Source organism: Pteropus medius, unplaced genomic scaffold (assembly GCF_902729225.1).
Source record: "Pteropus medius unplaced genomic scaffold, Ma_sr-lr_union100, whole genome shotgun sequence".
NCBI lineage: Eukaryota > Metazoa > Chordata > Mammalia > Chiroptera > Pteropodidae > Pteropus > Pteropus medius.
The window spans coordinates 4,245,320-4,273,263 of NW_024346065.1; the positions used below are offsets into that span (position 1 = coordinate 4,245,320).

Genomic DNA, 27,944 nt, shown 5'->3' on the forward strand with positions numbered 1-27,944 from the left:
ATGCAGAATTGCAAGCTCTACTCTAGACCTTTTGAAATATAATCTGCATTTTAGCAAGATCCCTGGGTCATTCATCAGTACATTAAAGCCTGAGAAACACCACTTTAAATATATGCCAAGATCCTTTCTGTTTCTAATATTCTATGAGTTTAGATTAGGAAATTTCATGGTAACCAAAAAAAACTAGCATGCTTATTAATTGAGATCACATAGAGATCCAAGTATCTGATCACCTCAATAGTGTCTTCTGAAGATTATTGCTAATTCATCGATAATACTATTAATGCCCTCATTTACTGAGCACATACCATCATAACAAAGAATATTGTATATAATATCTTGAATCATCATAACAGCATGCAAGAGAGACATCATTATCCCCAGTTTACTACTAATAAGATAACCTCATAAATTAATAAAATCCTCCAAACTGCATAGTTAAATCAGTAGTAAAGCCAAAATCCTAACCCAGAGTATTTAGAGTCCATGGTTTTTCTGCTACGTCACACTGCCTCCAGTTGTAAAATTATGATTTAAAGTATGAAGCGTAGGAATGTGATGTGAGGAGAGACTAGCAGATTTTGGACTCACTCTTCTCCAATGAAGAAGACCAAAAGGGTAGTCTAAGTCTACTGAAGACTAAAAAGTAATGCAAAGGAACAGATGGGAACATGGTCTTATTTATCAGATGCTAGAATATCTGGACCAGCATCTCAATCATGTGGCAGCTGACATACATTTAGAACCAATATGACCCAGACGTGATCATTTATAAAGCATATTTTATACAAAGATATTATTCAAGCTGAAAACACAAATTAGCATGTTCATAGATCCTAAGTGCACAACTGATTATTAATGGGACAAAGAAATTGGGAGCCAAGCCTCTGATATCTCAAAAACTACTTTTCAGTGTCCTTGGTAGATAGGCACTGAATTGGAAAAACCACCTGTCTATCAAATTATGGCCAATGCTGTAGTCTTGATGTCATTTAATGCCTGAGAGTAACCTCTTACACATTGATATTGCCATAAACATGTATGAAATTTCATGGGGTCTGTCTTCCCAGCAAGGGCCTGTCCTTCATTTGTATGTATAAACACTCTCCCCAGAGCACATATAAATGGATAGTATTCTCTAGAAGGCACAGGTTTTTACTTAGGCTAATAAATGACTATCCTTCCCAGAAAAATGACTAAACAGAGCTCTAATAAATCAATTTGTCAATGGCTATTTCACTTTAGGAGACAATATCCCATGTTCCATCTTTGGCTAGTGCAAGTTGACCCACATTGAGCGCCTATGTCTATGGTTCAGAAAATCTTAGAGCTGGGAGGAACTGCAGAAAGATCTGACCCTTCCTAGAGGCAAGGAAAGCCCTGTTATTCCCACTTTATAGATAAGATAGTTTAGCTCCAGAGCTAAGACTAAATCACTTGCCAAAGTCACATTATTAGGAAGAAACTGAGGAAAAACAAGGGCAGAGTTCCCTGGATGACTCAGCTCTGTTGTCAGCAGAACCCAACTCATTTTTGAGCTCTGTCCCAAGGCTGGACCTGGGGAGAGGCATTTCTAAGGCACCTGTCCCTGGGTTCCATGGACGCCCTTTTTCATGAGTTCCTTCCTTTGCTCTCTGAAAGTTGTGTTTTCATTTCCCACTGACAGGGTTTTATCAGGTTCTTAGAGGAGTGTGACATCCCCCCCTTCCTATATTCCTTTTGTTCTTCACACCTTCTCCTGCTAACTGCTCTTTGCTTGTGGACATGAGCAGGAATTCAGAAATAAGGCTCCCCTTTATAATCCCCAGCCTTCTTAGTCACCCTGGAAAGTCTACCCTCTCATAAGCTGCGAAACCTGGGGAAAGTCATTCTGCTTTCTTCTTCAAAGCTATCCATTTGAGAAAAGGACAGAACACCCAGGACAAGAAGATTCAATGGGGAGCAGCCTTAGAGTTACAGAGGCAATAGAAATGCAATACCCACAGTGTGAGAAGGACTAAATGGGGCAGCAATCTGGGAACTATTTTAGGAGAATTCTGATCTATGAAAAGAGATGACCACACAGAACATGTATTTTCTTCCACAATTCTTAAGAGGCGTCCCCTTCAATGCTTAGCCAGATTTTGGAGCTTAGACTTGTGAATAAAAACAGGTGGCTGCTGCCCTGGGAGCTTTGCTTCTCTAAGATACATCCAGTACCCAAGCCATACTGACTCATCTCACCTAGACTGGGCAAGCCTTGTAAAATAGCCTATGGGCATTTAAGTAGGTTGCCAAGTTTCAATCAATTTTGCAATTTCCAAATTGAGGGAGAGATACCTAAAATCTGGTTATACAATACAACTGCAGTATGGCACTGGAAAAAAACAAGCCAATGCCACGTGTTTTCTTGAGGATGTCCTGACTGGGCTATCACCGTCTCAGAATGGAAAGGATTAGCTCCAAAGTTCATATAAGCCCTTGGCATGAGGGAGAGAAGGAAGGAGAGACCCAAGTAGTTTCTTAGCTCTTGCTTATTCACAAGAATTCTTCAAAATCTGATATTAAAAATTCTGTCACCCACACCTCCACCAGCTATCATGTTGCTTTGGTGGACAAAATCTGCATCCTTAGATTCTGCCACAGGATTTCTTGCCCAGAAGCAGTTTAAAGTGAGAAAACCGAAGGAGAGTTTAGAAGCAGAAACTGCCAGAAGTGTCTGCTGATCCTGCATACCTGTGATGGAACCAAAGTTTGACATTAACACAAATGCAAGGGAAATTTTAAAGAGTGGTGCAGAAGGATGGAAGGATATAGGAAGAGATGAAGGGGGTCAGAATATTGAAAGCTTACTTACACAGTTTCATCATTCTTGAACTCCAGCTCCCCATACGTGTCTTCAAAATCCTCACCACCACCCTTGGCTGTCCCTTCTACTGTCCTAAAGGGGACTATTACTGTGCCCCGGGCACCTGATGTCCTCAGAACCTTGACCTCCATGATACCAACACTCTCACTGACATGAATAGTGTCACATTCAAAAGTGAAGATGCCTGCATGGTCATCATCCAAGATAGTGACTGTGGCCACACAAGGAGACGCCAGGACAGCCCGAGGCAAGGGAAGACAATTGAGTAGTGTTGGAGGCATCCCCTCCTCTGGTAGCTCCTCCTCTATGCGGACACTGCTCAACCTCACAAAGAAGTGTTCATCCTCCTCAAAAATGTCATCGTCAATGATGCCCACAGAGAACTCCTTCTGGGTCTCTCCTGGCTTCAGAACCACAGTGCCCTCTGTGAACTCATAGTCAGCCCCTGCATTGGCAGAACCATCCTCTGTTTTGTAGTCCACATACATGGTCTTGGACATGTCCCCCCCTTTTCTCACCACTGTCAGGAGCACAGCCCCACAGTTCTCCAGGCACTGGTAAGAACATGGGTCAAAGAAGACCTTGGAGACAAAGTCCTCAGGTTCATCAGTGTGTACCTCACTCATGCTGGAGGACTTTTTGGCTTGTTCTGCTGCATGTTTCTTCAGGATATTGCCTGCGCCAGTCATCATACGGGTGGCCTGGATCCGGTAGAAGGCGCGGCTCTTCTGTTGATGGGAAAGAGCATAGTAATTGGCCATCTCTACGAGCTGATCTAAGTCCTTCTCTGGGTGTTTTTGCTTCAGATCTTTGAGAATCCGGATCATCTCCCTGCGGGACTCATCCACTTCCTTCCCTTCCAAGGGCACCAGGTTCCCATCTAAGAAGTGGGAATTCATCATTTTTCCATCCATCTCAATGCCCTTGGGGTGCTCACCCTCTGTCTCAATGATAATTCCTCGGTGTTTATCTGTGCGATACTTTTTGTGCATGTATTTATAGAAGAGCAGTCGCTTATCGGCCATCCAGGCCAGAAAGACACACACTGGAAAAAAGAAGAGAGTAAGGAGGCCTTCCCAAACCTGGACCACACCAGGAGAGAAGACTGCCAGGATCATATAGAGCCAGATGTAGGCAAAGATGCTCCAAGCAGCAGTGACAAAGAAGACTCGTAGGTGCTTGATCTTACGAGTTTCTCCATCAGGAATCACGTAGACACAGATGCCAATAATGATAAACATGTTGAAAGCTGCACTGCCTACGACGGTAGAAGGTCCCAGATCACCAGCAATGAACCCATGACCACACACCTCAATTAAAGTGAGAAGGATCTCAGGAGCAGAGGAACCCAGGGCCATAAGGGTCAGGTTGGAGACAGTTTCATTCCATACCCGAATTGTTGTTGTGCTGGTCTCTCCATTGGGCTTTTTGATAGTCACCTCTCTCTCTTGAGAAGTGATAACTTCAATAGATGCCATGAAGCGGTCAGCAATGATGGATACCCCAAGGAACATGTATATCAAGGCCACAAAATAGACAATGACCCTGGCAATCTTGTCTCCAAGGGAAGGGTTCTCCGGGTACCAGATTGGTAAGATGACACCCTCCTTGCAGTCTGATGACCCTGAACAGGACTCATTGTTCTGCCCTGTGCTGGGCACATCCCCTGAGCCACCAGCCTCTGCCCGAAGACCATTCAGGAAGAGCACAAAAGTAATCAGCCCAAAATGGAGGAAGGCAGAGGTGAGAGGCTGTAACCTTAACCACGCCATACACGAGACTTAGTTGCTGACTTCCACTGTAGCACCAACGGTCCTCCTGACAGTCCAGAGACCTAGAAAAGACCAGAGAGGCAGGAAAAAAGCATGAGGAAAAGGGAGATGGTAAATGGCAGGTTCCCACCAATACAAACTGGTATTTCACCTCGTGTGACATATTGCACTAACATATGGGGTAGTCTCTCACTTGGAAAAATAAACATCAGTGGGAGGCACAAACAGCTGCTCTGTCCTCAGGACCATCTGGTTGAGACTCAGTTGAAGAATGGCTTAAAAGAGCCAGGGATATTGGTAATGGAAACATAAGTGATATCATCTAGTCCTGTCTCCCAACCTTACCGTTTTCCATGAGAGCTCTCAAGTGTCACCTTAAAACAGGCCAAGAATTCCCTGAATTTTTGTCACCACTTATACTATTTCAGCCTTCTTTACCTCATTTCCTCATACTCAAGATTCTTGCATGATAGGTTTGCAAGGGCACATATTGAATTAAACTTATCATAAGCCCCCCAAAATAGAACACCTGGTCTGTGTACAATTGAATCCCCTTGGGAAAAACTCCTTCCCTAGTGTAAAATTTTTGCTGGCATGCTGTAATTCTGAGATTGATTCTGTAGTGAATCTGTAGTAAGTGCTACCAGCTGTGTAGCTGAACCAAGGCCCTATAAGCTATGTCCAATATCCAGTCCATGGCAGCCCTTAGCCCTCCAGCAAAACATGCTTATGAAACAGTTTCAGTTACAGGAAGACAAAGACCAATCAGCCACTCAAATTCTGAACCCAGATACAAAAGGGTAAAGTGGTAGAAATCACTATTAAAAGAACATGCAAGTGACTCTCAAATAAGTTGTTTTTAACTGTAAACAAAATTCTGGGGTGAAACGCAGCCTCATCTGCTGGCCTCAAACCAATAAAAGGTAAGTATGAATTCAGAAGAGTGGAAAGAAACTCAACTGAAATTGCAGTCTCATCTTTCCACTCATTGCCTCATTCGGATAGAATGAGAATGCAAATAACCATGCAATAGCTAAAAAAAGAAAAAAAAAGAGAAAAAAAAGCAACTTGCCAATTTTTTTACCTCTGCTACAACCATGGGGGGGTACTTTTAGTAACAGAGGAATGCTGACTTGTACCTGTACAGCACATAAAAGGATTCAAAGTCCTCGTTCTCCACACCTGCTCCTCTTTCTCCACTGCTTCCCGTCTCAAAAAATAGCACCTCTACCCGCCCAGTTACTCATGCTAGAAAACGAGTGTTAATCTGCAGCCTTCCTCTTCCACCTGTCCCTTATCCAATCCAGCACTAAATCCGATCAACTCTCCTTCCATCTCTACCACCATCATCACAGCCCAAGATGCCATTACTCCTCACCTGGTGAATCTATGCAATAACCACCAAAGTGAACTCACCCTCCAACTCTTGCTGTTCTCTATTCCATTTCTTCATACATTCAGTCATCTTTTTTAAAAAATCCAAACCTATGCTACCACTTCCCTGTTTGAAATCTTTCAGTAGTTTCCTCTTGCTCTTAATTTAAATATGACCTACAAAGCTTTGCATGAGCTACCTTTTTCCTCCTCTTCCCCTGTCATCTCCTGGCACGCTTCTTCTTAATACCTTTCCACAATAATGGACTTCATATCAGGTTATTTTCCACCTCGGTACCTTTGCACATGACATCATCCATGCATGTCTGAAATGACTATTTCTTCATTGTACCCTCACTCTTCAGGCTGCAGCGTAAATGTTGCTTTCTCAGAAAAACCTCCCCTCACTCCCTAAAATGGTCAACTCCTTCTGCTATGTCTTCTCATCACACTCTTTACTATTCCTTCATGACATTTACAGAACTTTGAACTCGTAGGATTAAATGATTAATGTCTAACTCATCCATTAAACTGCGAATGACAAAAAAAGCAAAGATTATGTTTATTCTGTTTATCATGGTATCCTAAGTAGTTAGTAGGTGTTCAGTAAATGCATGTTTTTGGAATAAATAAATGTAGCCACTAAGGAAACTTCCTCAGTGCTATGGAATGAATTGTATCTTAAAATCCATACGTTGAAGCCCTAAGCGCCACGTGACTGTATTGGGAGATGGGGCTTTTAGGAGATAATTAAGGTTTAATGAGGTCATAGGGTATGGTCCTAACCCAGCAGGATCGGTGGCCTTATAAGAAGAGAAAGAGAGAGATGTCTTTCTCTGCCACGTGAGGGCATAATGAGAAAGTGGCCATCTGCAAGCTAGGAAGAGTGCTCTTGCCAGAAACTGAATTGGCCAGCACCTTGATCTTGGGTATCGTAGCCTCCAGAACTGTGAGAAAATAAATTTCTATTGTTTAAGTCACCTGGTCTATGACATCTTGTTATGGCAGCCTGAGCAGACTAAGACATTCTGACAACAGCCTTCTTTAAAGCCATTGTATGATCTGAATTATAGCTATTTGCTTTAGAAAAAGAATATGTAGCTCTTATAGATAAATCCTGACTTGATTTTAGAGGCTGTATAGGACCTCTTTAAATTCCTAAGGTTGTACTCAAAGACAAAGGACACAGCCTGCCTGGGCACATACTGTAATCTCGAAGGCTTTGTGCTCAAGGGCTCTGTGGTTAACTTGGTTTCAGGTCCTCCAGAATGACAGTCAAGTGCTGAGGCCTACATTTCCCATTAGTCCCAGCACTGGGGGTCATCACAAGCAAGTGTCTGTGGGCTCTGACCTCATTCAGGAGAGTAAAGATTATGAGGTTTACTATGGAAGAGGAGGGCAGTGTTCAGCATTTATATTCAAAGGTTGAAAAAGTTCTCCAAATCTGTAATGTACACAGAGACCCCATTCACAGGTTTGGCACTCACCCACCCTAGAGAAATGCGGACAGAGAAGGATCTTCCCTTGACCTTTGAAAACCTGGCACTTTGTGGATTCTAATAAGCCCCATGCAGGAGGAAACAGCAGGTAGGCAAAGATAGAGCAGCTCTTTGATCAAGAGTAACAAGAGGTAGCAGCTGCCTGGGTTAGCCACGCCCAAAGAGGTGGGCTATCTACAGGTTAGAGAAGAGGGCTGGCCTTCTGGAGTCAAAAGATATGGAACATTGAGGCAGCTGAGTTATCCAGATTCATGGGGACAAGGACTCTTCTCTTACCCACCAGGAGAATTAAGGAGGATGATGGTCTTTGTTCTCTTCAGTTTTACAGATAACTTGTGATGGTTTTTATGAGAAATATGCTATCATGTGGTCAGAATCAGAGGTCAGTTTAGAAAGACTTTTCCCTGGAAAACAAATGAACTGAAGAAAAGGATGAAAGAAAACTAGGCAAGAGGAGGCTAGTAAATGCCTGCACCAAGTTTTTAGAATTTAATGTGGAAAATGACCTGTGAATTCCCAGTCGTTCTTTCCAGCCTTGACAGGAAATAATAGAGGGAGATTTTAAGGAAGAGGGGTACTCTGACGACCAAGCCAGTGGTCATTTTTTTTGTGTGTGTGGCATTGCCCTAGCCCCAGATACCAACTGAGAAAGATCTTAACCTCCTGGAAGTCTACTCCAGCCCCTTAGAGACCCAGATGGTTCCAGAAGGCTCTTAATCAGCCCTCAGGTATACTCAGAAATATGACTCAGCTTGAGACCCCCAGAACCACTCCCAAATAATCAAGATACTAGTAATAGTACTTTAAACTTTTAAGTGCTTATTGTGTGATAATGCTAAGTACTTCCTCAGTTAATCTTCATGACAATCCTATGAGATTAGTACTATTTTTATCCCTATTTTACATTTTAGGAGACTGAGTTAAGTCATTTACTCAAAATATAAAGTAAAGAAGTAGCAGAGCCCAAACTCACACACAGATGACATAAAATTTATGGTTTTAACCACTCCATTTTACGAAGATGTCCCACTTTATTACAGAACATCTGTGACCCTCAATCAGCTTCCAGTCCTCTGTGGATTTAGAAGCAATAAGACTGCCCCAAGTAGAGGAGACACCAGCCATTTGGTAGAGTTGCCTACCCTCCAGACTTACTGGGGGTGTCCTGGTTGCCCGATGCAGTCTCCCACCCAAATATTCTCCTTCCATCAGTTCAGTTTGACAAAAATTAACAAAAGCCAATGATTTTCCAGGACTGGTACTAGATGTTGGTGAGCAAATGAAAAATAAGACACAGGGTTTGGACTTAAAGATATAGTCTAGCAAGGTGAATAGCTGCACAAACAGGCACTTTTACTACAAATGAAGATAAGGGCAGAATGCTGTGAGAACATGAGTTGGGCACTGAGCCAGCTTTGGAAGTCAGGGAGGCGTTCTTAAGGAGGTGATCTCTGAAATGAGTCTTCAAGCATGAGTGAACTTTAGTCAACTAAAGAAGAAGGAGGAGGAGGAGGAAGAGGAAGAGGAAGAGGAGGAAGAAGAAGAAGAAGAAGAAGAAGAAGAAGAAGAAGAAGAAGAAGAAGAAGAAGAAGAAGAAGAAGAAGAAGAAGAAGAAGAAGAAGAGAAGGAAGAGGAGGAGGAGGAGGAGGAAGAAAGTGGGAAGGGTGTCTGAGTCAAAGAGAACAACCTAAGCAAAGATATAAATACATGGAAAAGTCTGCTGTGTGCATAGAATTACAAGGAATTCAATGTGAGGCAGGAGGGTTAGAAGATGAGTGTCCAGAAGACTGGACATATAGGGCGAACTCAATTTATGGCATGTCTTATATGCCAAGCTGAGAAGATCGGATTGTATCCTAAGGGCAGTGAAAAGTCAATGACAGGATTTTAAACAGGAGAATGACATGGTCTGATTCATAGAAAAATCAATTTGGCTAAAGGGTTTAGGATGGCTGTAAGAGGGACAAGGAAGCAGGAAGATCAGTTAGAAATCCACTGAAAACAGAACAGATACAGACAAGGGTATATTCTGCATATGATGACCCTCTGGGCCCATATCACATTCCTCTTTCTCAGCTGATCTGATGCCCCAGCTCAGCCCACAGCCTCTCATCTCTTTTCTGGGTTATTTTCCTAATACCCCCAGGGCCATCTGCAAGGTGTCTGTGTCCTCAGCAGTGGCTCTTGACACCTTTTAATATCACTGGCAAATTTAATTAAAGTCACTGTTCCTCTGCTCTTCCAGATCATTAATAAAACAGTGCCACCAAGCCAGACTGAGCAAATTCTCCCTCCTGCTATGCCCTCCACTTTCTCCAATGGGAACACTGCTCCGGGCCTGTCACCAGCCTGGGTAGAGGCGTCCTGCTCTGCTTCTAAATCTGGGCCCCTGCACAGGCATCACAGCCAATTTACATTAAAATTTTAGGTGCAGCCAGACCGTACTGGATCCGATGTGTCACTCAAGTCCAAGAGCACTGCATCTTCTGTACTTCCTCTGCCTAGAGGGGATGACAGTCAATGCAGAGTCCTCTCTGTGGCAATGCTCCTCACTAGAAACACAGGAACTAAATTCCCTGCACTGAAAGAACAGGAAATATGTGACCTCGGCTGCTTAGGTAGTTTGATTGTCACAACTGGAACTAGGATCCAAGGAGGAAAACATAATGATGCTGTTTTTCGTGCATTATCTTTTTGAATCTTCATAGTGAAGGAAGTACTACTATCATCATGTCACTTCACAGATAAGGTAATATGAGCTCATAAAGATTAATTTGCCCAAGATCACAGTTAATAAGTAGAAAAATAAGCTTCTGAATTCCGGAAGCCTGACCCCAGAGCACATGGTGTTAACCACTGTACTTGGGATGTACCCTGGGTTTGGGGACCCCTTTGAGCAAAAGCCTGGGGAGGAAGGAGTGAGTCTTTCTGGATGTGGAGGCCTCATCACAAGTTTGGAGGTGCTACATACTCCACAGCAGCACAAAGCAGTGGTAGAGACCCAAATTTAAAAGCAGGGGGCAAGAACTTTCTTCCCAGCTGTGCCTCAGCGAGCTGCGAGATTTTGAAGGGTCAGTGAACCTCGCAGAGCATTAGCTTCCCTATCTAGAAAATTCATGCTGGGTTGGATGATCTCCATAGTTCCATTAAGACAAAGATGCTTTAATTACAGGCAAGCCTCTCTCCCAAAAGGCAAAGAAGTGAAGGGACACATTTGTGTTAGGTTGAGCCTAAGTAATATGAGAGCCAGGCACGGAATTTAGACTTCCAAGGAGGCTTCAGCAGTTAAGAGAGTAAGTCAAGGGAGGGCAGTAGGAAGACAAAGTCCAAGAGAAAGTCAAGGAGAAGCTACATTTTGGATTTACCAAAAGCACCTTGGATCGAATCCATTTTTTACACAATTGCTCTTTGAATGCCCATTTTGGGCCAAGCACTGTGCTAGCGACTGGGAGTACAGCCATGAATAAGCTATATCATAACCCTAACCTTACAGAGTTTATCTTCTGATGAGGTATAGAGACAAACAAGTAATTATAGGAATCATGGATTATAATGATGTTATGGGAAGTAATATATTTTTCTCGTTCTGCACTAAGCTCTCAGGTTGGTCGCTGCACAGCTCCTTAAACCATGTGGGCAGTGGCTGCAATGCAGCATGGCTTTATAATACAGAGGATCTTGCAGTAGTACGTGGTATGGTATTTTACTGTCCTTGTTTCTTTGATCTCATGCAATTGTTGTAGTTTGCTTTCCCTGATGTCCCTCAAACCTTTAATGACTTCCAAACCATATGACAACTTCATGGAACGCTGCCGACATTTTCCCAGGCACTATCACCTAAGAAGAGGAAGCCCCTTGGACACTTCAAGCACAAGCAGACCTCATTCTCCTCATGCTTTTCATGAATAAAGGACTTAAAAAATGACAACGAAAACAATAATCACACCTATTCACTGAGTATCTACTTAATGGCTGGCACTGCATTAGGCCCTTTTATAGCTATTTCATACCTAAGGACCCCACAATGAGACAGGTAGCTATTATCTGTTTTAGAAATGAGGAAACTTGGGCTTATAGATTAATAATTTCCTGAAGGTCCACCAGCTGAGCAAGTGGCATGTTGCACAGCTGGGATATGAAACTTGGTATGTCAAATGCCAATGAGTGCTTTTCAACCCCAAGGAGTGAAAGGGATGACAGAAGAGCAGGGTAATAATCTAGAGCACTTAGGTCAAGAACTGAGAGTCCCAGAAACCTCTACCTCCTCTGGGAAGCCTTCTCTAACAATGCCCTTTTCCTCTACTTTCCAAATGAGTCATTTACTCCCTTGTGTTCCTCTAGCACTCTGATCACCACTGAAGCAATTGTGATACTGACCTGGGCTTATCTGTTTTCCTTCCTTCCGGCATGTGAGGGGGGGCGTGTTACAAAAAGTGGTCACACTTAGTGAAAATCCATTGATAGGGCTCAGAGGTTAAACTTGACTTCTGATGTTCTAAGGCTTGTTGATTCTATGATTCTAAAGTTTACCTTTATCAGACTCTGTAAAAGCCAGAGGATTTTGCCCTCTGCAAGTCCTCGACAGATCTGGGAAGTCACAAACAATGAGGGAGGGCCAGAACGATAATAAAAAGAAGGGCTTTGCCCACTTAATTTAAGTTCTGCTTCTCCCACTGGATCTAAATCGGCATTTAAGTCATCCAAGTTGGAGGCAATAATGGAAGTAGGACCACATGCTAGAGAGGGTTGTGCATTTGAAGAACTTATGAGCTCTAAAAAATTCAGACCTCTGGATCCTACTCCAGACCTAAGTTTTGGACTCTCTGGGAATACAGCCTCAATATTCAGGTTTTTAAAAAGTTCCTTAGTTGATTTTGAGGAAAGAAGAGAAGAAACATAGCCTGACTACAATATTTGCATCTCAGGGATTCCAACCATTTTTTTAAGGGACTTCCTTTGCAAGAGAAGGATTCTTAGGGTATCATGAATTGACACACAAATGGGTACACTGGATGAACATCCCACCCTCTTGGACTCTCATTTACTTTCATACCTTGCAAAGGAGAATGAGCATCGACTCCCTACCCACATGAGTAGATTTTCCCTTTGTCTCTCCCTAATCCTGTTGTCTGCTTGGTTTACACGTTTACTAAGGAAACGTAAAAAATCCTGAGTTCCCTGATCTTCATAAAATGATGTTACTCATTCATTTTCAGCAAGACATGTTTCTAGTTGTTTTCCCTTTCAGACTTGTCCACACTTCTCCTTGGGGCCTCTTTGTTCGTTCATTTGTTCCTTTCTTCATGCATTTGTATGAAACCCAGTCTATGTGTCACAGGTTGACTTTCACTAAATTATGGTGAGAAGTTACTCTGATTAGTACTCAACTCATTTTTTTTTTTTTTTTTTGCTGAAAAAAAAAAACAGAATTAAAGTTCCTAGAGGATAGGAATTTTTATCTGTTTGGTATTTCCATATCTCCAGGGCCTATATCAGTGCCTGGCATATAGTAGATGCTCGTATATATTTACTGAATGAGTAGATACATTGAATAAATGTGCAAAAATAGAAGGCATGATATCCAATGATTTCTCCCACTCTTGGCAGTGTTCAAATGGAGCATCTCATCTGCCAGGGATGTTATGAGCAAAGTTTTTCATATTTGAGTAATAGGAACAAAATATAATTCCTCCTTTAGGAGCACATATTTCACTGGAGAACAGTGACAGAAAACCGAATAATTACAACAAAACAAGTACGAGATTTGGAAGCATGTGGAATGTGCCAAAAAGTACAGAGAAAGAAAGGTCTAATGCTGCCTGGCATCACCAGGGCCAGCTTCATGAACCAGGCAGCTTTAGATCTTAGATCTGAAGAATGAACAGGAGTCAACTTGGTGAAAGCCAGTGCATCTCAAACAAAGGTAACAGAAAGCTGTTATTAAACAGTCTGTTTAAAAGGTCTGTTTAAAGAAGGGTGAACAGTGCGCCTAAAGGAAAAAGCACTTGAGAGAAGATGCAAAATTAAGTAAGGAATAGCTCATAAAAGGCCTTGTACTCCAGCCAAGGAATCTGGGCATTATCTTGGAGGCAAGAAAGAACCACTGAAAATTTTTTAACCATAGGAGGGATGAGATCCTTTGGATAGCAGACCTAGAGTGATGACAATGTGAGAACTGGATAGCAGACCTATTTTTTTCCTCCACAATGATAACCAACATTTATAGTGCATCATTCATTCAACAAATATTAAGCAATACTATGTGCCAACATTTTACAAAGGCCTTCTTACCCACATGATCTCATTTATTCCTTCTTGTGAGGATATTCATACAGATGAAAAAAACTGCGGCTCAGTCAATTGCTAAGAGTTTCCATGCCAATAAATAATGGAGCCAGAAACGAACATTGGTCCTCTGGCTGCCAGAAGTCTCCTTCTACCAGGCCTGAAGCAGTATCATGTCAGCAAGGACCAAGAGAAAACATCCCCTACCACTGAGGGGAAAGCAGGCCTGGATCAGGGGCATGAGAAGCCCAGGGAAGCCTGAGGGAGCACTATTCCTGCTCCTGCCCATTCCCCAGGGGATGCTTCTGCACCTTATCTTTTAGGCCTTACTCATGGAAAAGGGGCTGACATCTTCTGCCCTGTTATCCACCCATCAAGGGGAAGTTGGTAATTAGTTGCCTTTATGTACCTTTTCCTCTGCTCATTCTCTAGGAGTCTAATTTATTTTAATGCCATTTAATTTCTCTTAATTTTTAAATGTTGAAATATGAATTAACTCATATCATTGCCTGAATGAAGAAAAAATGGACCCCGACAAGCAATCAAAGTCATTTCTCTGAGACATGGCTAAGGGATTCTCTTGTAAAATCAATTCTGGGGGTGCTCTGGGCCCCCCTTCACAAGAGGGTGCTAGGAGCAGATGCCTAAAACTCCCAGCAGATCTAGCTGCTGTCTTTGCAGCTGTGTTCTCTCCCCCACTTTAATGATGCCCTTGAAGTCGACTCCCCCATTAAATCCTGAGAGGCTGGAAGGCACAGGCTCGGGATGATTTGTCCAGTCTCGAAAAAGGGAGTACAGTGGTACAAGAGGGGTGAGCAGAGCCTCTGAAAAGCAGCTGAGCATAATTGTTCTATATAGACTCTCAATAGAGTCTACATGGCTCAAATACATCCTTCCTGAATGGAAAAGGAAGGGCAGAAGCACGGGAGTTGAGACAGGAACGGCTGGAGCATTTGGGGGCCTAGAGCACTACTAGTCATTCTGTGAGTGCCCTGGAGTGTTGCAGTGGGAGGTGACTGCACACAGAAGTGCCAGCCTAGAGCCATCAGAGCACTCAACCAGCCAGACATCCAAGTAGTTGAGTCGTTGGCCATGTTGACCACTAGAGACCCAATGTGATAACAGATGCACTGGGGGCTTCAAACTGTAGCTAGAAGGTTCTGAAACGAAAGATACTGTCAGCACTAAAAGTATTCTTAGCAAGAGGCAATCCATAGGATGTGGAACAAGACTCATAATATAGAATTGTCAGGCCAGGGAGGCAGCTTAAAAGTCAACACGTCCAACATAATGTTTTTTGATAGATAAAGAATGTAAGGCCCAGAAAGCAGAAGTGGGTCATGCCTGTGGTTATCAGAAGTTATAAGAACCAAAACCAAACCTTCTTACCACCAGTTCAATGCTGCTTTGGTAATACCACATTGCCTATTCCTGGTTTGATTTTTGACTCCACCACTGGCTTCTTTTATGACAAATGTTTTAGACTCCCTTCTTTCTTGACGTTGTTTTCACCTGCCTCAAACGTGATGCAGGTTACTCATTTATAAACTCCTTCATTTTTCATTGAATACCCATTGTGCTTCTGGTATCATGTGATAGGGTGTGGGAGAGAGAAAAAGCACTTGGTCCAGGAGAGGGGGTAACCCACATGCAAAAAACAAAACAAACACCCCCCCTCCCCCATTTCAATAAGTGTACAGGCCTCATGAAAAACAGATGCTGTTATCGAAATTCAGAGAAAGGAATTGCTTATGCATGAAGCCCTTCCATCAGGAAGAGGCATCTGAATTGGACATTAAAGAACAGGTAGGATTCTCAGTGAAAGGTAAATGCGAACAAAGGCACAGAAGAGGAAAGGACAAGTCTACCTAGGTGCCCACGTGGATATCATAAAACCTGAGACTAGACACGGAGTGGTGAACAAGGCCACCAAAGGCCTCGAATACCAGGATGATGTCAGTTTAGTGAAAATTCAACTTGGGGAGCTGATGGGACATCCTACTGGAGACACTGTGCAAGAGGCTGGAAACGAGACATTGGGCTTGGAGAGCTAGAGTCACAGATTCAGAACTATCCATACTGGAGTAACAATAGCACAAACCATTGCAGGAGACTGCCAAGGGCTAACAGAAAAGGGAAAAATGGAAGGAAGGAAAGAATATTGAAGAGGAAGTGGAAGAGGGACCACCTAGAGAATTAATGGGATCCAGAGTGTTCAGTATGATAATAGCCAAGAAGGGAAAGTTTTGAGCTGATGATAAATCTTATGTGTGTGTAGGGGGATACAGACAGATATCAGGAATAAGGTATTATGTTTTCAGGAATGTGAAGTCCTTGGTGGATGAGAATTGGGAAGAAAGTAAAGTGGAAAAGCAAGGAGCTAAGTGAGTGAATGAATGAGTGCTGAGAAAATAAAGACAGATGATTATTCTAAAACTGCAAGTTTGTTGAGAGCAAGATGGGAAGAGAGAATGATGGGGGAAGAAATTGGACAAGTGGTGTTCTTTTGTTTTTTGAGCACACTTACTATTGGAGGGAGGGATTCAATGTTGAAGGAGAAAGAGCCAGAGGCAAGTTAATGAAAGCAGGGATTGGGGGCAGGGGTATTGACTCCTGGGCGTTATGTAGGAGGGGAAGGGAAATCTTTTTGACTCTGAGACTAGTGACAGGGAAGGATGAGGAACAAAGTGGGGAAACCAGGTGCAAAGGAAGAATATCAACCAAGCTCACACACTGTTTGGCTTTACTCTCTAGGATGAATACAGCAGTGCATGATTTTGAGGTTCTCTCCTCTCAAGTGCTTTGGAAATTATCACATGAAAGCCAGGGCAGGATTACGGTTTCCAGTCCCACTTCCGGATCCAGTCCTCACATGACCCAGCATTCTTGCATACAATCAGGAAAGCACTATTTGTCATTCCAAATATCAATTCAGTCAATGTTACTTGGCCCATTTCAAATTATATCCAGGATGAAATAGAGCTGTTTTCTTAGTAGACATGAGTCTGTATACCATACCTGCATACTTTGATTCTGGAATTAGTCTTTATTCACTCTCCCTAATATCAAAACACACACACACACACACACACACATACACACACACACACACACACACACACACACACACACACACGTAATTCTTCTTATATAGAAGTCTTGCTAGGTAGTCTCTATTAATTTAAATCCTTCTTATCCTTCCAGGCTCCTTCCTGGGACCTTCCCCAGCCCCCAGAGATTTCCAATCTTGGGAGGTTCTACTTGATCTGCAGCTAAGTAGGCCAGAAAGTATGTTTTACACCTGCTGGAGCCACTTTTCCTTTCTCTTGAGGCGCCCTGCCCAGTGTTGGGGTTAGAGTGCCATTCAAAAAACAAACAGACAACCAAACATAAATCAATCTCATCAAAGAAAATAGTGGAACTTCTTCCTCAAAGGGCAGCTCTGGTTTGTACACTAAAACAGAAAGAGGAAATTCCCTAGCCCTCTCTCACAGGCCCCCACGATGATGACATGCCTTAGTTTCTACTACAGCCTCCTAACTCCCTGTTTTCCTCTCTCTCCCTACATTCCAGTCTCCTTATACTATCTAAAATGCAAATCTGACCATGCACTTCAGTACTTAAAACCTCCCTCAGTGCCCAGTGAAAACCCTTAGCGTGAATTACAAGCCTTTCAAGGTTTGGCTTCTAAAGCTTCTCCAAACTCATCGCCCCACATTTTAGCCTCTGTCTTTAGTCATTTGGATGAGCTCTCATCCACTTTAGGCCTTTGTATACTGACCCTTTCACTCATAACACCCTCTCCCCCATTTCCCCTCCCCGCTTTCGCCAAAGCCAACTCCTACCCATCCTTTCTTTCGGGGATCAGCTGTCCCTAGAAGTCCTCCTTAAGCCCTTACAGAGAGGTGATCTTCCTATATGCTTCCATTGCACCCAGGATTTACCCTCCATTGAAAGGAATCACTTTATGTGAATGGTAATTGCCTGTCCACTAGGTGGTTATCCCCGCTGGAATGAACGTATGTTTTTGAGGAAAGGGACCAATCTATTTTATTTGTCTCTGTACCTAGCAAATGCCTGGCAGAAAAAGTTGTTGTTGAATATTTATTGAATAAATAAATAACTGGTTGAATAAATAAACAAATGCTTTCTCTTTTGGAGTTCAATGTATTTCTGAACCTTACCCAATATTTGAACCTCTAAGCCAAGCAACCAGGCTTAAATGAAAAGAGAATTATCCTATCTTCTTATCTGACCTTGGTAGCTGGAAGAGAAGCCAAGATGTGTGACACATTCCCCAAAATCCAGATTATAAGCAATTCAGACAGGAGAACAATGCCTACAATGACTGCCTATGTACAATACCAGCAACTATGCCCAGAAACAGTACAAAGGACCGCTTTGCACAGGAACAGGACAGAGTTAGGACAAGAGGACACTGCCTCAGCTTTAGGGTCCCAGCCCAGGGACAAGCCCAGGGGAAGGAAATGTTTTTACAGGGTCAGTTTGATAACCTTCTTATCCTTTCTCTGCCCAGAAGGCTGTGGAGGGCAGTGCCACAGATGTCATAATGGAGATTGGAGGAGCAGGAGCTGAGAGATGTAACTGGTCCCTCCAAGTCCATTCATTTAACCAACATTTACTAAGTGCCTATTCTATGCTAAGCACAGTGCTAGGCCTTAGGGAACAAATTTACCAGCTATCTTTCCTGCTTTCATGCAGCTTAATATCTAGAGGTGTGACTGGCATTATTCAATCACATAAATTTAATGTGCATCTTTAAATTACTTTAAAATAACGGGTTCAAGTTATGGGCATATAAAATAAGGGGATCTAGTCTAGTTAGGGAAGGTATGGAAGGTTTCCTTGAGGAAGTAACCAATGAAATAAGAGCTGAAGGGTGAATAGGAATACCTTAGACATGGATGGGGCTGGAGTTCGGCAGTGTTGGAAGAACAATAAAGTATTCCAGGCAGAGGAAACTGCATGAACAGCCTTCCCATCCTCATTAAGTTCAAGAACCACTTCAACCAAGTTCAGTTCTGTAGATTCCATCTGCTTCTTCTCAACCCAATATCTATATTTTATTTAAAGAAAAATGAGGCCATTGAGTGGACTGATGTGTGGAGACTGCCAACAGGAAACGTAGATTGCAATGAGGGGCTGGGATAATTAGCCCACACCTAGTCACCCCAAGCTCTGATCATCAACCATTCTCATTTGAAGAACTGCAAGGCATGAAGGGGCATGTTCCTCTCAAACTTGGATCCAGCGAGGCCAGCACAAAGAAGGGCCAGTGATAGGCCAAGCGTCCATACCAAATGAACTGATCTCCCTATTTCAGGACGAGCATGGCGCAGCTGCTATATTTAAAAATTGAGGTAAACAAGAGCTCAACTCAAGTGGATGGGGCACAACAGCTGTGGAAGATTAATCACAGGCGGCTGCAAGTCACCAGGTCGCCAGAGGCCTGAGGCTTCCCTTTTGGAGCCCCACCAGTAGGCCGGACGTGCTCCTCTACGCACCCACAACTCCCACAGCTTGGGGTGTTTCTCGACCACCCAGGAGCTCCACACTTTTCTCCAAGCTGCGCTTCGGAAAAACTGTCCTCAGTTTCAATCATTTTTGCCTCCGAACGTTCTGGGTTTGTTTTTTAATCGCCAGAAGAGAGGAGGAAATGATGGGGGCGGGGAAGGGCGGTGAGCGCCAGGAGCCAGGCAGCAAACCGGTAAATTTATGGCACTGCATTAAAGGCGTCTGTTCTATTAAACCACCCCGCCCCTCACTCCACGGTTAAAAATAAAACACGGTGAATAAAGACGAAAAGCTGTTTTTCCCCCCTGAGCAAATGGCTTTCTTTATCTCCCCCAGTGGCTCGGGTCCTCAGCGCAGGTCAGGCAGAGTCTGCAGGAGCATCTCTAGCCTCTGAAAGAGGGCGTGTGCGTGCGTGTGTGTGCGTGGTGTTGATGAGGCGGGGTGTGTGTTGGGGTAGGATGGCGGGGGGGTGGGTAGTTACATATTTCGCTTCTCTCCATCTGGACCCGGACCGCCCAGACCACTACGGTCTGGGATGCATAGAACACGGGAAATAAACCCTCCTTCTCCCCGCCTCTTGGCCACCGCGGGCCGGTGCGCTGGGGCTGCAGTTCCCGGCCCTCAGCGCTGGAGTCCGGACGTTGGGGTGCGCGCCTGTTTATGTGCACGCGGGCGCGCGCCGAGTGGATAACGCGCTCCCCTCCTAGCCCCTACACCAGGTGGGCACTCACAGCCCCAGGGGCACAACACGCCCTGGCACAGCCAGCATACACATGCATCTAGAACGCAACACAGCAGTTAGCCTCCCCAGTGCGCACTAGCCACTAACAGCGAATCTGCGACCCAACTGCACACACATGCCGAGGCATCTCTTTCTGAGCTCGCTCCCCAAACCCTGCTAGACATTCACTTTGTCAGAATGCCCCCCGCCCCCTCGGGGCCAGCACCGCATACACAACGTACACTTTCCAAGGCACCCTCCCCCCGCTTCAGGCATTCAGCCCGCAGGAAGGCAGTTCATATGATTGATCTTGAGAAATAACTTAATTAACACCATTATTCACAACCAGGAACCCTTTTGGGACACCCACAATCCCCCAAACTCTGCCTCTCCTGCCTTCACCGCCCGCTGAGGGGGAAGGGCAGGAGGCTCACCCCATTACTCACCGTTTCCTCTCGGTCTCCCGAGCAGAGTGGGCAAGGGGGGGTGGTGAGGAAGGTGCGCGATGCCCCCGCCTCCCGACTCCTCAACGGCCGCCGCGGCTCATCGCCCCCGCGGGCTGCCCGCCCGCCGCAGCCGTGTCCGGGGCATGTCAGTCCGCCGCTGCCCGGCGGCGGGGACTCGTGCGCTCGCAGCTTTCAGGGAGCTGCGGAGCAGTGCATCTGGAGTGCGAGGGCTAGGGCCAAGGCGGGAGGCCTGGAGTGGGGTCCCTCCGCGCCGATTTTAGGAGTAGGGAAAGCCTGCCCAAAGACCCCTGGAAATTCTCGACCCGGGGCGCGGGCTCGAGGCTAAGCCCAGGAGAGGCCCAGAGCCCCAGCCGCCGGCAGCGGGGAGATCCCTGTCGGGAGGGGGAAGAAAGCGAGCAGTCCGGGGCGCCCCGGCGGCTCCCAGGGACCCCGGCTTGCAATAGCGTCGCTGGGGCTTTCCCGGGGCTGGGAGATTGCCGGCTTTCCGCCTCGCACGCCGTCACCGGGGGCAACGTCTCGGCCTCGACGCGCGAGGAGGGGACGAGCGGAGGGGCTGGTTTCTGGGCGAGCCGAGAGCTTTGCCCACTAAGCTGCAGCAAGAAGCCAAATCAAAAAACCAATCTCCAAGCCTCCAAACCGAACGTCACCCTATCAGCTGGGAGAGAGAGAGCTCAACAGAATGACAAGCCGCGCGTATTTATCTTCGCCCACCGATGGGGGCAATTTTCAGAGAGCTTCCCGACCAGCAGCGGGAAGTCGAGCCTGCACCTCGTTGAGTCCAGAGAGCCCCAAGGATCGAATGCAGACGGAACCCCTAGCCTGCGGCCACCCACCCAATCGCTGGAGCCTGACACCCGGCGCCCTGCTGCCAGCGGCAGTTCCAAGACCGCGGCGCGTCCTGACCTGGATTCCGTGGACTCCGGAGCTCCCAGGCAGCAGGCAGAGAGGTCGGGCAGGCTGACGCGCGGCACCGGCTTTCCTCTTGTCCTTAGGAGACGCCGCCTGCAATTCCGAAATTGAGTTTCCACCAAACACATCTGTGGTTTTTAAATATAGCAGAGGACGATTACCCAGGCAGGGTCCACCCAGGCCTAGGGGAGGGTTTGAGGGGGATGAAGGTTGGCAGCACAGGGAAAATAAAATTCCTTCCCCCCACCCCCTTCCACCTTTTTTCTTCTGTTCTTGGTGCAGAACTCAGTCTGTCATTTTCTCAACCCAAATCAAACAGCTTGTGAGAGACGCTTGGGTGAGCGTTGGTATGTTGGTTTGGGGTTTTTAAGGCTAAAAATAAGAGGGGGCTGTCTCCCAAATTGCTGCTTACTTTGGGCCTAGAGCCTGTAAGAGAGATGGTCCTTTGATGCAGCAGCAGAACTAGGGTTTGGGGCTTGGCTCAGGCGAAGTGTACACATGCAGCCTTAAATCAGATGCCTGTAATTTCTGCTATATTTGTCAAGCTTCGTCCTGGAGGCATGAGGGGTGGGCAGGCCTCTCCTAAGAATGGAGTTTCACATCCCTAGTATATCGATGGCGTTAGGCAGATCTAAAATGATCATGGTGGTTGGCCTTTTGCAGAGACACCAGTGCAGATTCTGGGACAGAATATAAGGGTGGGAATTTGTTCCTCTCAGGCCTCTGCTGCCTAAAGTCAAATATGAGGGGGTCAACAAATAATACTTAGCAAGTATCAGCACCTCCTTAGGGCCAGACACCTTGCTAATGAATTTATTCAACCACGTTAAAGGCGGAGTGACTTGTGTGGGTCCTCTGTGTTCTAGGTAGACTGAAATAACAAAACCCAACTCTGCATACTGAGCCTCTATGTTTTTACCAGTAGAATGCAAGTAATAATAATAACATCCACCCCATGGAGTTATGAAGATTCAGTGAGATTACAGTTTCTGGTATAGCGTAATTCCCAAATATATGTTAATTCTTTCTTTTTCCTCCCAACCCTGCTTTATCTCCCATTGTAAATTCTACAACTGACTTTCTCCTTTGAACACTAGTCTCACATTTTTTTTTCCACACTCTACTGCATGCATGCAGGGTTAGAAAATCAGTAAATTTGATGACAATTTGCCTTCAGCTTCTGCCATTATTCATTCCTTTATTTCTGGTTGTTCTAGAACTCAAGGGGATTTTCACCAAAACAAACAAACAAACAAACAAACAAACAAACAAAACCAGTCAGCAAGCTATTTATCAAAAGCATTAGGAGCAAGAGTCACACATTTCATTTTCAAGTTTGGAGGAAACTGAGGCCCAAAGAAGTGAGGGGATTTGACCCAATCACAGAACTGGGCAAGGGATAGACTGTTATAGGAACTGTGCTCTGCCTCCCCCGCCCTGCATGTGTTGAAGTGGTAACCTCCAGTACCTCAGAATGTGACTGCAAAGAGGAAGTCAAGTTAAAGTGGGGTCATTAGGGTGGCCCCTAACTGAATGACTGGTGCCATAAGAAGAGATTAGGACACATATGAAAACACAGCAAAAGGGCAGCCGTCTGCAAGCCAGAAAGGCCCCTGAAGAAATGAAACCTGTTGACTCCCTGATTTTGGACTTCTGGCCTCCAGAATGTGAGAAAATTAATTTCTGTTGTTAAGTCACCCAGTCGGTGACTTAACAACAGAGTTATGGCAGCCCTGGCAAACTAATACAGAATTCAAGTATTCTGGCTGATTCTATGAGTCCTTGTTATATTCCAACTTCAAGGAATTACCTAGGGTTATTTGGAAATTTGGACCATCCTGGATTTTACAATTTAACAAAAAGGAAGGAAGGAACCTAGCTTTTATTGAATGCCTGCTATGACACTGTGCTATGCATTTTCACGTGTTATTTTCACTCAATAAATATTTGTGGAATACCTTCTATGTGTCAGATAGTATTCTAAGTGTTGGGGATACAGCCGGGAACAATGAAGATGAAAATCTCTGCCCTCAGGGAACCTACATTCTAAAGGAAGAGACAGATGTTTAAAAAAATAAAGTAGCAAAATACTAGGGCATGTTAAATGGTAGGTGCTATGGAGAAAAAATAAAGCAGGAGAGAAGGAAAAGAGGGATGGAGGATGCTGAGGTAGGGAGGGGAAATTGTTAGACATTTTAATTAAAGAGAGTTGGGGAGTTTGTCCTGGAAGCGTCATTGAGAAAGTGACAGTTGAATAAGAACCCAAAGGAGGTAGGGAGGGAGCCATGCCCATGCCTGAAGGAAGAAGGTTTCAATGCCACGGACCTTAAGTAAGAGTATATCAGACCTGTTCAGGAAAACTTATTTAGAATTCACCTCCACGTTGAGAGGTGCATATAATTCCTTTATCTAGAAAAGAAGAAATCTCAAATGGGTGAAGTGACTCCCATTAAGCTCACACAGAGAGGAGGCAATAATACCCTTTTCTCCAGAGGCTGGCAGTCAATGAGGCTGATGGAATGAATAGTTAAGAATGGACCCTCTGGTAATAATAAAAGAAAAGAATAAGCCATGTGGCTTCTAAGTTATTCCTCATTACTTACCATTATGCCCCAGGACTCCATAAGTTGGTGCCTCTGTAAACGTGGGTCCTCAGGCACTTCGCAAGGGCCCTGCTTGCCTTTGCTGCCATTAGCTCTTCATTCCACACAAGCCATAGTGTTACTAGTCACAGGTAACGCTGTACTCAGGTACCAGCATTTCATAGCCTTAGGACTGTACAATCTGACAGCGATTAAGGAGAGGCAGAAGCAGACAAGCAAGTTGAAGCTTAAAGTAAGTTCTGGAGCAGCTCTGCAAGGGAGATAAAAGTTTCATAAGCAATGTTTGATATTAGGGTAGTTTAGTGAGACATATTTCTTCCTTATGGGTTATATAATTTTTAAACTTCTTATAACTTATATTTCCAAAATTTGTCACTTAACTATTTTCTTATTTTTTTCCTTTAATAAAATTGTTAGTTAAAATAGAACACATACAGGCAAGTGCACAAGTCATAAGTATAAGCTCAAAGGATTTCCACAAACTGAATACATTTCATTTAATCATCACCCAGAACAATAAGTACATCAGTGTCCCAGGTACTCCTCTGGTACATGTGTCCCAGGTACTCCTCTGGTGCCTCTGGGTTCTTATTCAACTGTCACTTTCTCAATGACGCTTCCAGGACAAACTCCCCAACTCTCTTTAATTAAAATGTCTAACAATTTCCCCTCCCTACCTCAGTCACACTTCCTCCTCCTATTCAAAGGCAACAACTCTCTCGATTTCTAAAATCATACACCAGTTTTATATGATTTTGAACTTTATGTAAATGGAAGCATAAAAGGTACCACTGTGTCTGTTCAACGTTATGTTTCTAAGTTTTATCCATGTTGCATGTAGTAGCAGTTTATTTTTCATTGCTGTTTCCCATTGAATGAAAACGCCACAATTTAACTTGTCATTCTGCTCTTGAGTGATATCTAAGTTGTTTCTAGTTTTTTAAATTATTTATTTTTAAAATTTTTTCCTTTCTTTAATCCCCCCTCCCCCTTTCCACCTCTGACCTATGGATGTTGCCGTTTCCCCTTAAGAACTAGATCTTTGAAGGTGGGGTGTCTCCTCCTACATCCTCGCAGCAAGCATCCTGGCGGGTGTACTACTTTGAATAGTGCTGCTATGACCATTCTCACACGTCTTCTGGTACTCACTTCTCTTGGGTATATATCTAGGAATGGACTCACTGGCTCAAAAGATTTGTGAATCTGCAGCTTTAATTAATAATGACATTTTTTAGTTGTTTGTACAATATACACTTCCCCTTCTCCAGCATTGTTCTGCCACATTCTTGTCAACACAGTATTGTCGGTCTATTTAATTTTAGCCATTCTAGTGGGTGTGTATTTAACTTTAATTTGTGGTTTTCATTTGCATTTTTTTTAGTGACTATTGAAGTGGGAACTTCATGCATGTACTGGATTTTGGATAGCCTCTTTTTCTTATTGACTTGCGGGGTTCTTTACATGTTCTAGATATGAACCCTCTTTTGTTAAATACATTGCAAATGTCTTCTCTCAATCTGTGACTTGCCTTTTCATTCTTTTGTGTCTTTTGATGAAGAAAAGTTCTTAACTTCAATGTAGTGCATTTATCACTTTCTTCTTCATCCTAAGTACATTATGATTCCTGTTCCTTGGTCTATCAATGGTCATCAAGATACTTTTCTGTTGTCTTCTTATTTTTTAATCTTTCAAGTTTAGATCTATAATTCTCCTGGAATTTTGTTGTTGTATTTAATTTGAAGTAGGAGTGAAATTTCATTTTTTTCATATAGATATACAAATGACCCAGTACAATTTGTTAAAAAGAGATAATTTCACCTACAATGTCACCTTTGATATAAACCAAATGTTTGTATATGTATGGGTCTGTTTATAGACTCTCTACTGTTTTATTGTTTTTTTTTTATTCTTTTATTCACATCATATTGTCTTAATTACTGTAGCTTATAAGAAATCTTATTATCTAGTAGAATGTGTATTTTCTTCTTTATGAGTACCTTGGTTATTCTTGTCCCTTTGCAATTGCACATAAATTTTACAATCAGCTTGTCAGTTTTCACAAAAATGCCTGCTGGGATTTTAATTAAGATTGCACTCAATCTACAGATCAATTTGAAGAGAACTGACATCTTTACAGTATTGAGTCTTTTGACCCATGAACATGAATTATCTATTTATTTAGACTGTCTTTAATTTCTCTCAATACTGTTTTTAAATTTTCATTGTACAGGTCTTGTACATTATTTCTTTAGATTTATGCCTAGGCATTTAGGTTTTGTGATGCCAAGTAAATGGTACTGTTTTCTTTTTGTTCTTAAAATTTTATGTTCAATTGTTTATGGTAAATAAAAATACAATTGGTTCTTCTATACTGACTTTGTATATAGTGACATTGCTAAATTTACTTTTAATTCTAATAATTTATTTGTAGATTTTAATTGTTCATTTTTCTCATACATAACCATGTTTCTTCATTTCAAATCTTTTTTAGCTAGCATCTCAAATACAAGGATGCTAAATAGAAATAGAAGTGGACATGTGGGAATCTCTTTCTTGATCTTAACAGAAATGCTTTCAATATTTTCCCATTAAATATGATGTTTGCTATATGTCCTTTGCAGAAAATCTTTATGATATTAAGGAAGTTCTTTTTACGTTCTCGTTTCTTAAGGCTTTTTAAAAAAATCATAAACTTGTATTGAATATTATCAAATGCTTTCTTTGCATCTATTGTGGTTTTTTTTAAATCTGTTAAAGTGGTAAATTATATGGACTCGTTTTCTAATGTTAAACCAACTTTACATTCCTGAAATAAAGTTATATTGGTTGTGATGTACTATCCTTTTGTGGTTAGTGGATTTGTTTTGCTTATAATGTGTTACAGATTTCTGTATCTATACTTATGATAGAGATTGGTCTGTAATTTTCTGTCCTTGTCAGATTTCAGCATCAAGGTTTTCTGGCCTCAGCAAACAAGTTAGGAAGTGTTTCTTCTCTATTTTCTGGAGAAGTCTATTAACATTAGTTAAGCCAATCTGAGACTGACTTTTTTTATGTGAAAAGAGTTTTTAATTAGGTATTTAATTTCTTTAATAAATTATATTAGTTTTCTATGGCTGCTATGACAAATTACAACAAATTTAATGGCTTAGAACAATGCCAACATATTATCTAACAGTTCTGTAGGATAGAAGTCCAACATCAGTTTCTGTGGTAGTAGCAGGGCTGCATTTCTTTTTGGTAGCTCTAAGGGAGAATCCTTCTCTTTGCCTTTTCCAGCTTCCTAAGGCTGTTCACTTGACTCATGGCCCTCTTCTTCCATCTTCAAAGCCAGTGACTGCATCTTTCTGATCATTCTTTTTCAGTCATATCTTTCCCTGGCTACAAATGGGAAAGGTTCTCTGCTTTTAAGGACCCATGTGATTAGAATGGGCCTACCTGCATAATCCAAAATAATCTCTCTATAGCAAGATCCTTAATTTAATCACATCTGCAAAATCCCTTTTGCTATATAAAGTAACATTATTCACAGATTCCAAGGATTAGAAAATGGGCATCTTTGGGGGACCATTATTCTGTTACTGCACAGATATTTAAATTAAATTTGAAATATATTCAGATTCTCTATTTCTTCTTATTTCAGTGTAAGTTGTGTTTTTCAAGGAATTAGTCCACTCTGTATACACTGTCAAATTTATTGGTATAATATTGTTCATAATAAGCTCTTTTAATGTTTTTAATGTCTGTAATAATCTACATTTTTAAAGTTTTATTTTTATTTATTTAAATTTTTGATATAGGTAATTTATCTACCTTATTTCTTGTCTAGATTAGTCTCGCTAGAATTTATAATTTTATTGTCTTTTCAAGATATTTCAAAGAAACAACATTTAGGTCTGCTGATTTTGTCTAATGTATGATTGTTGTCTAT

General features: G+C 43.0%; 1 protein-coding gene across 3 annotated transcripts in view; it reads right to left on the bottom strand.

Annotated features, from left to right (window-relative positions):
* The window catches only part of SLC8A3 (solute carrier family 8 member A3), a 157,060-nt gene that overhangs the window by 97,975 nt on the left and 31,141 nt on the right, over nt 1-27,944 (bottom strand). For 2 of the 3 annotated variants that reach the window (XM_039875368.1, XM_039875367.1), the window contains exons 1-2: nt 20,481-21,301; nt 2,837-4,682 (exon numbers count right to left, since the gene is read on the bottom strand). In XM_039875368.1, the coding sequence (XP_039731302.1) occupies nt 2,837-4,620 (1,784 nt within the window). In that variant the 5' untranslated portion in view covers nt 4,621-4,682; nt 20,481-21,301. Of the gene's footprint in view, nt 1-2,836; nt 4,683-18,692; nt 18,856-20,480; nt 21,302-21,404; nt 21,539-21,822; nt 21,956-24,013; nt 24,264-27,944 lie in introns of those variants that run through there. The other variant, XM_039875366.1, reaches the window with a different exon arrangement.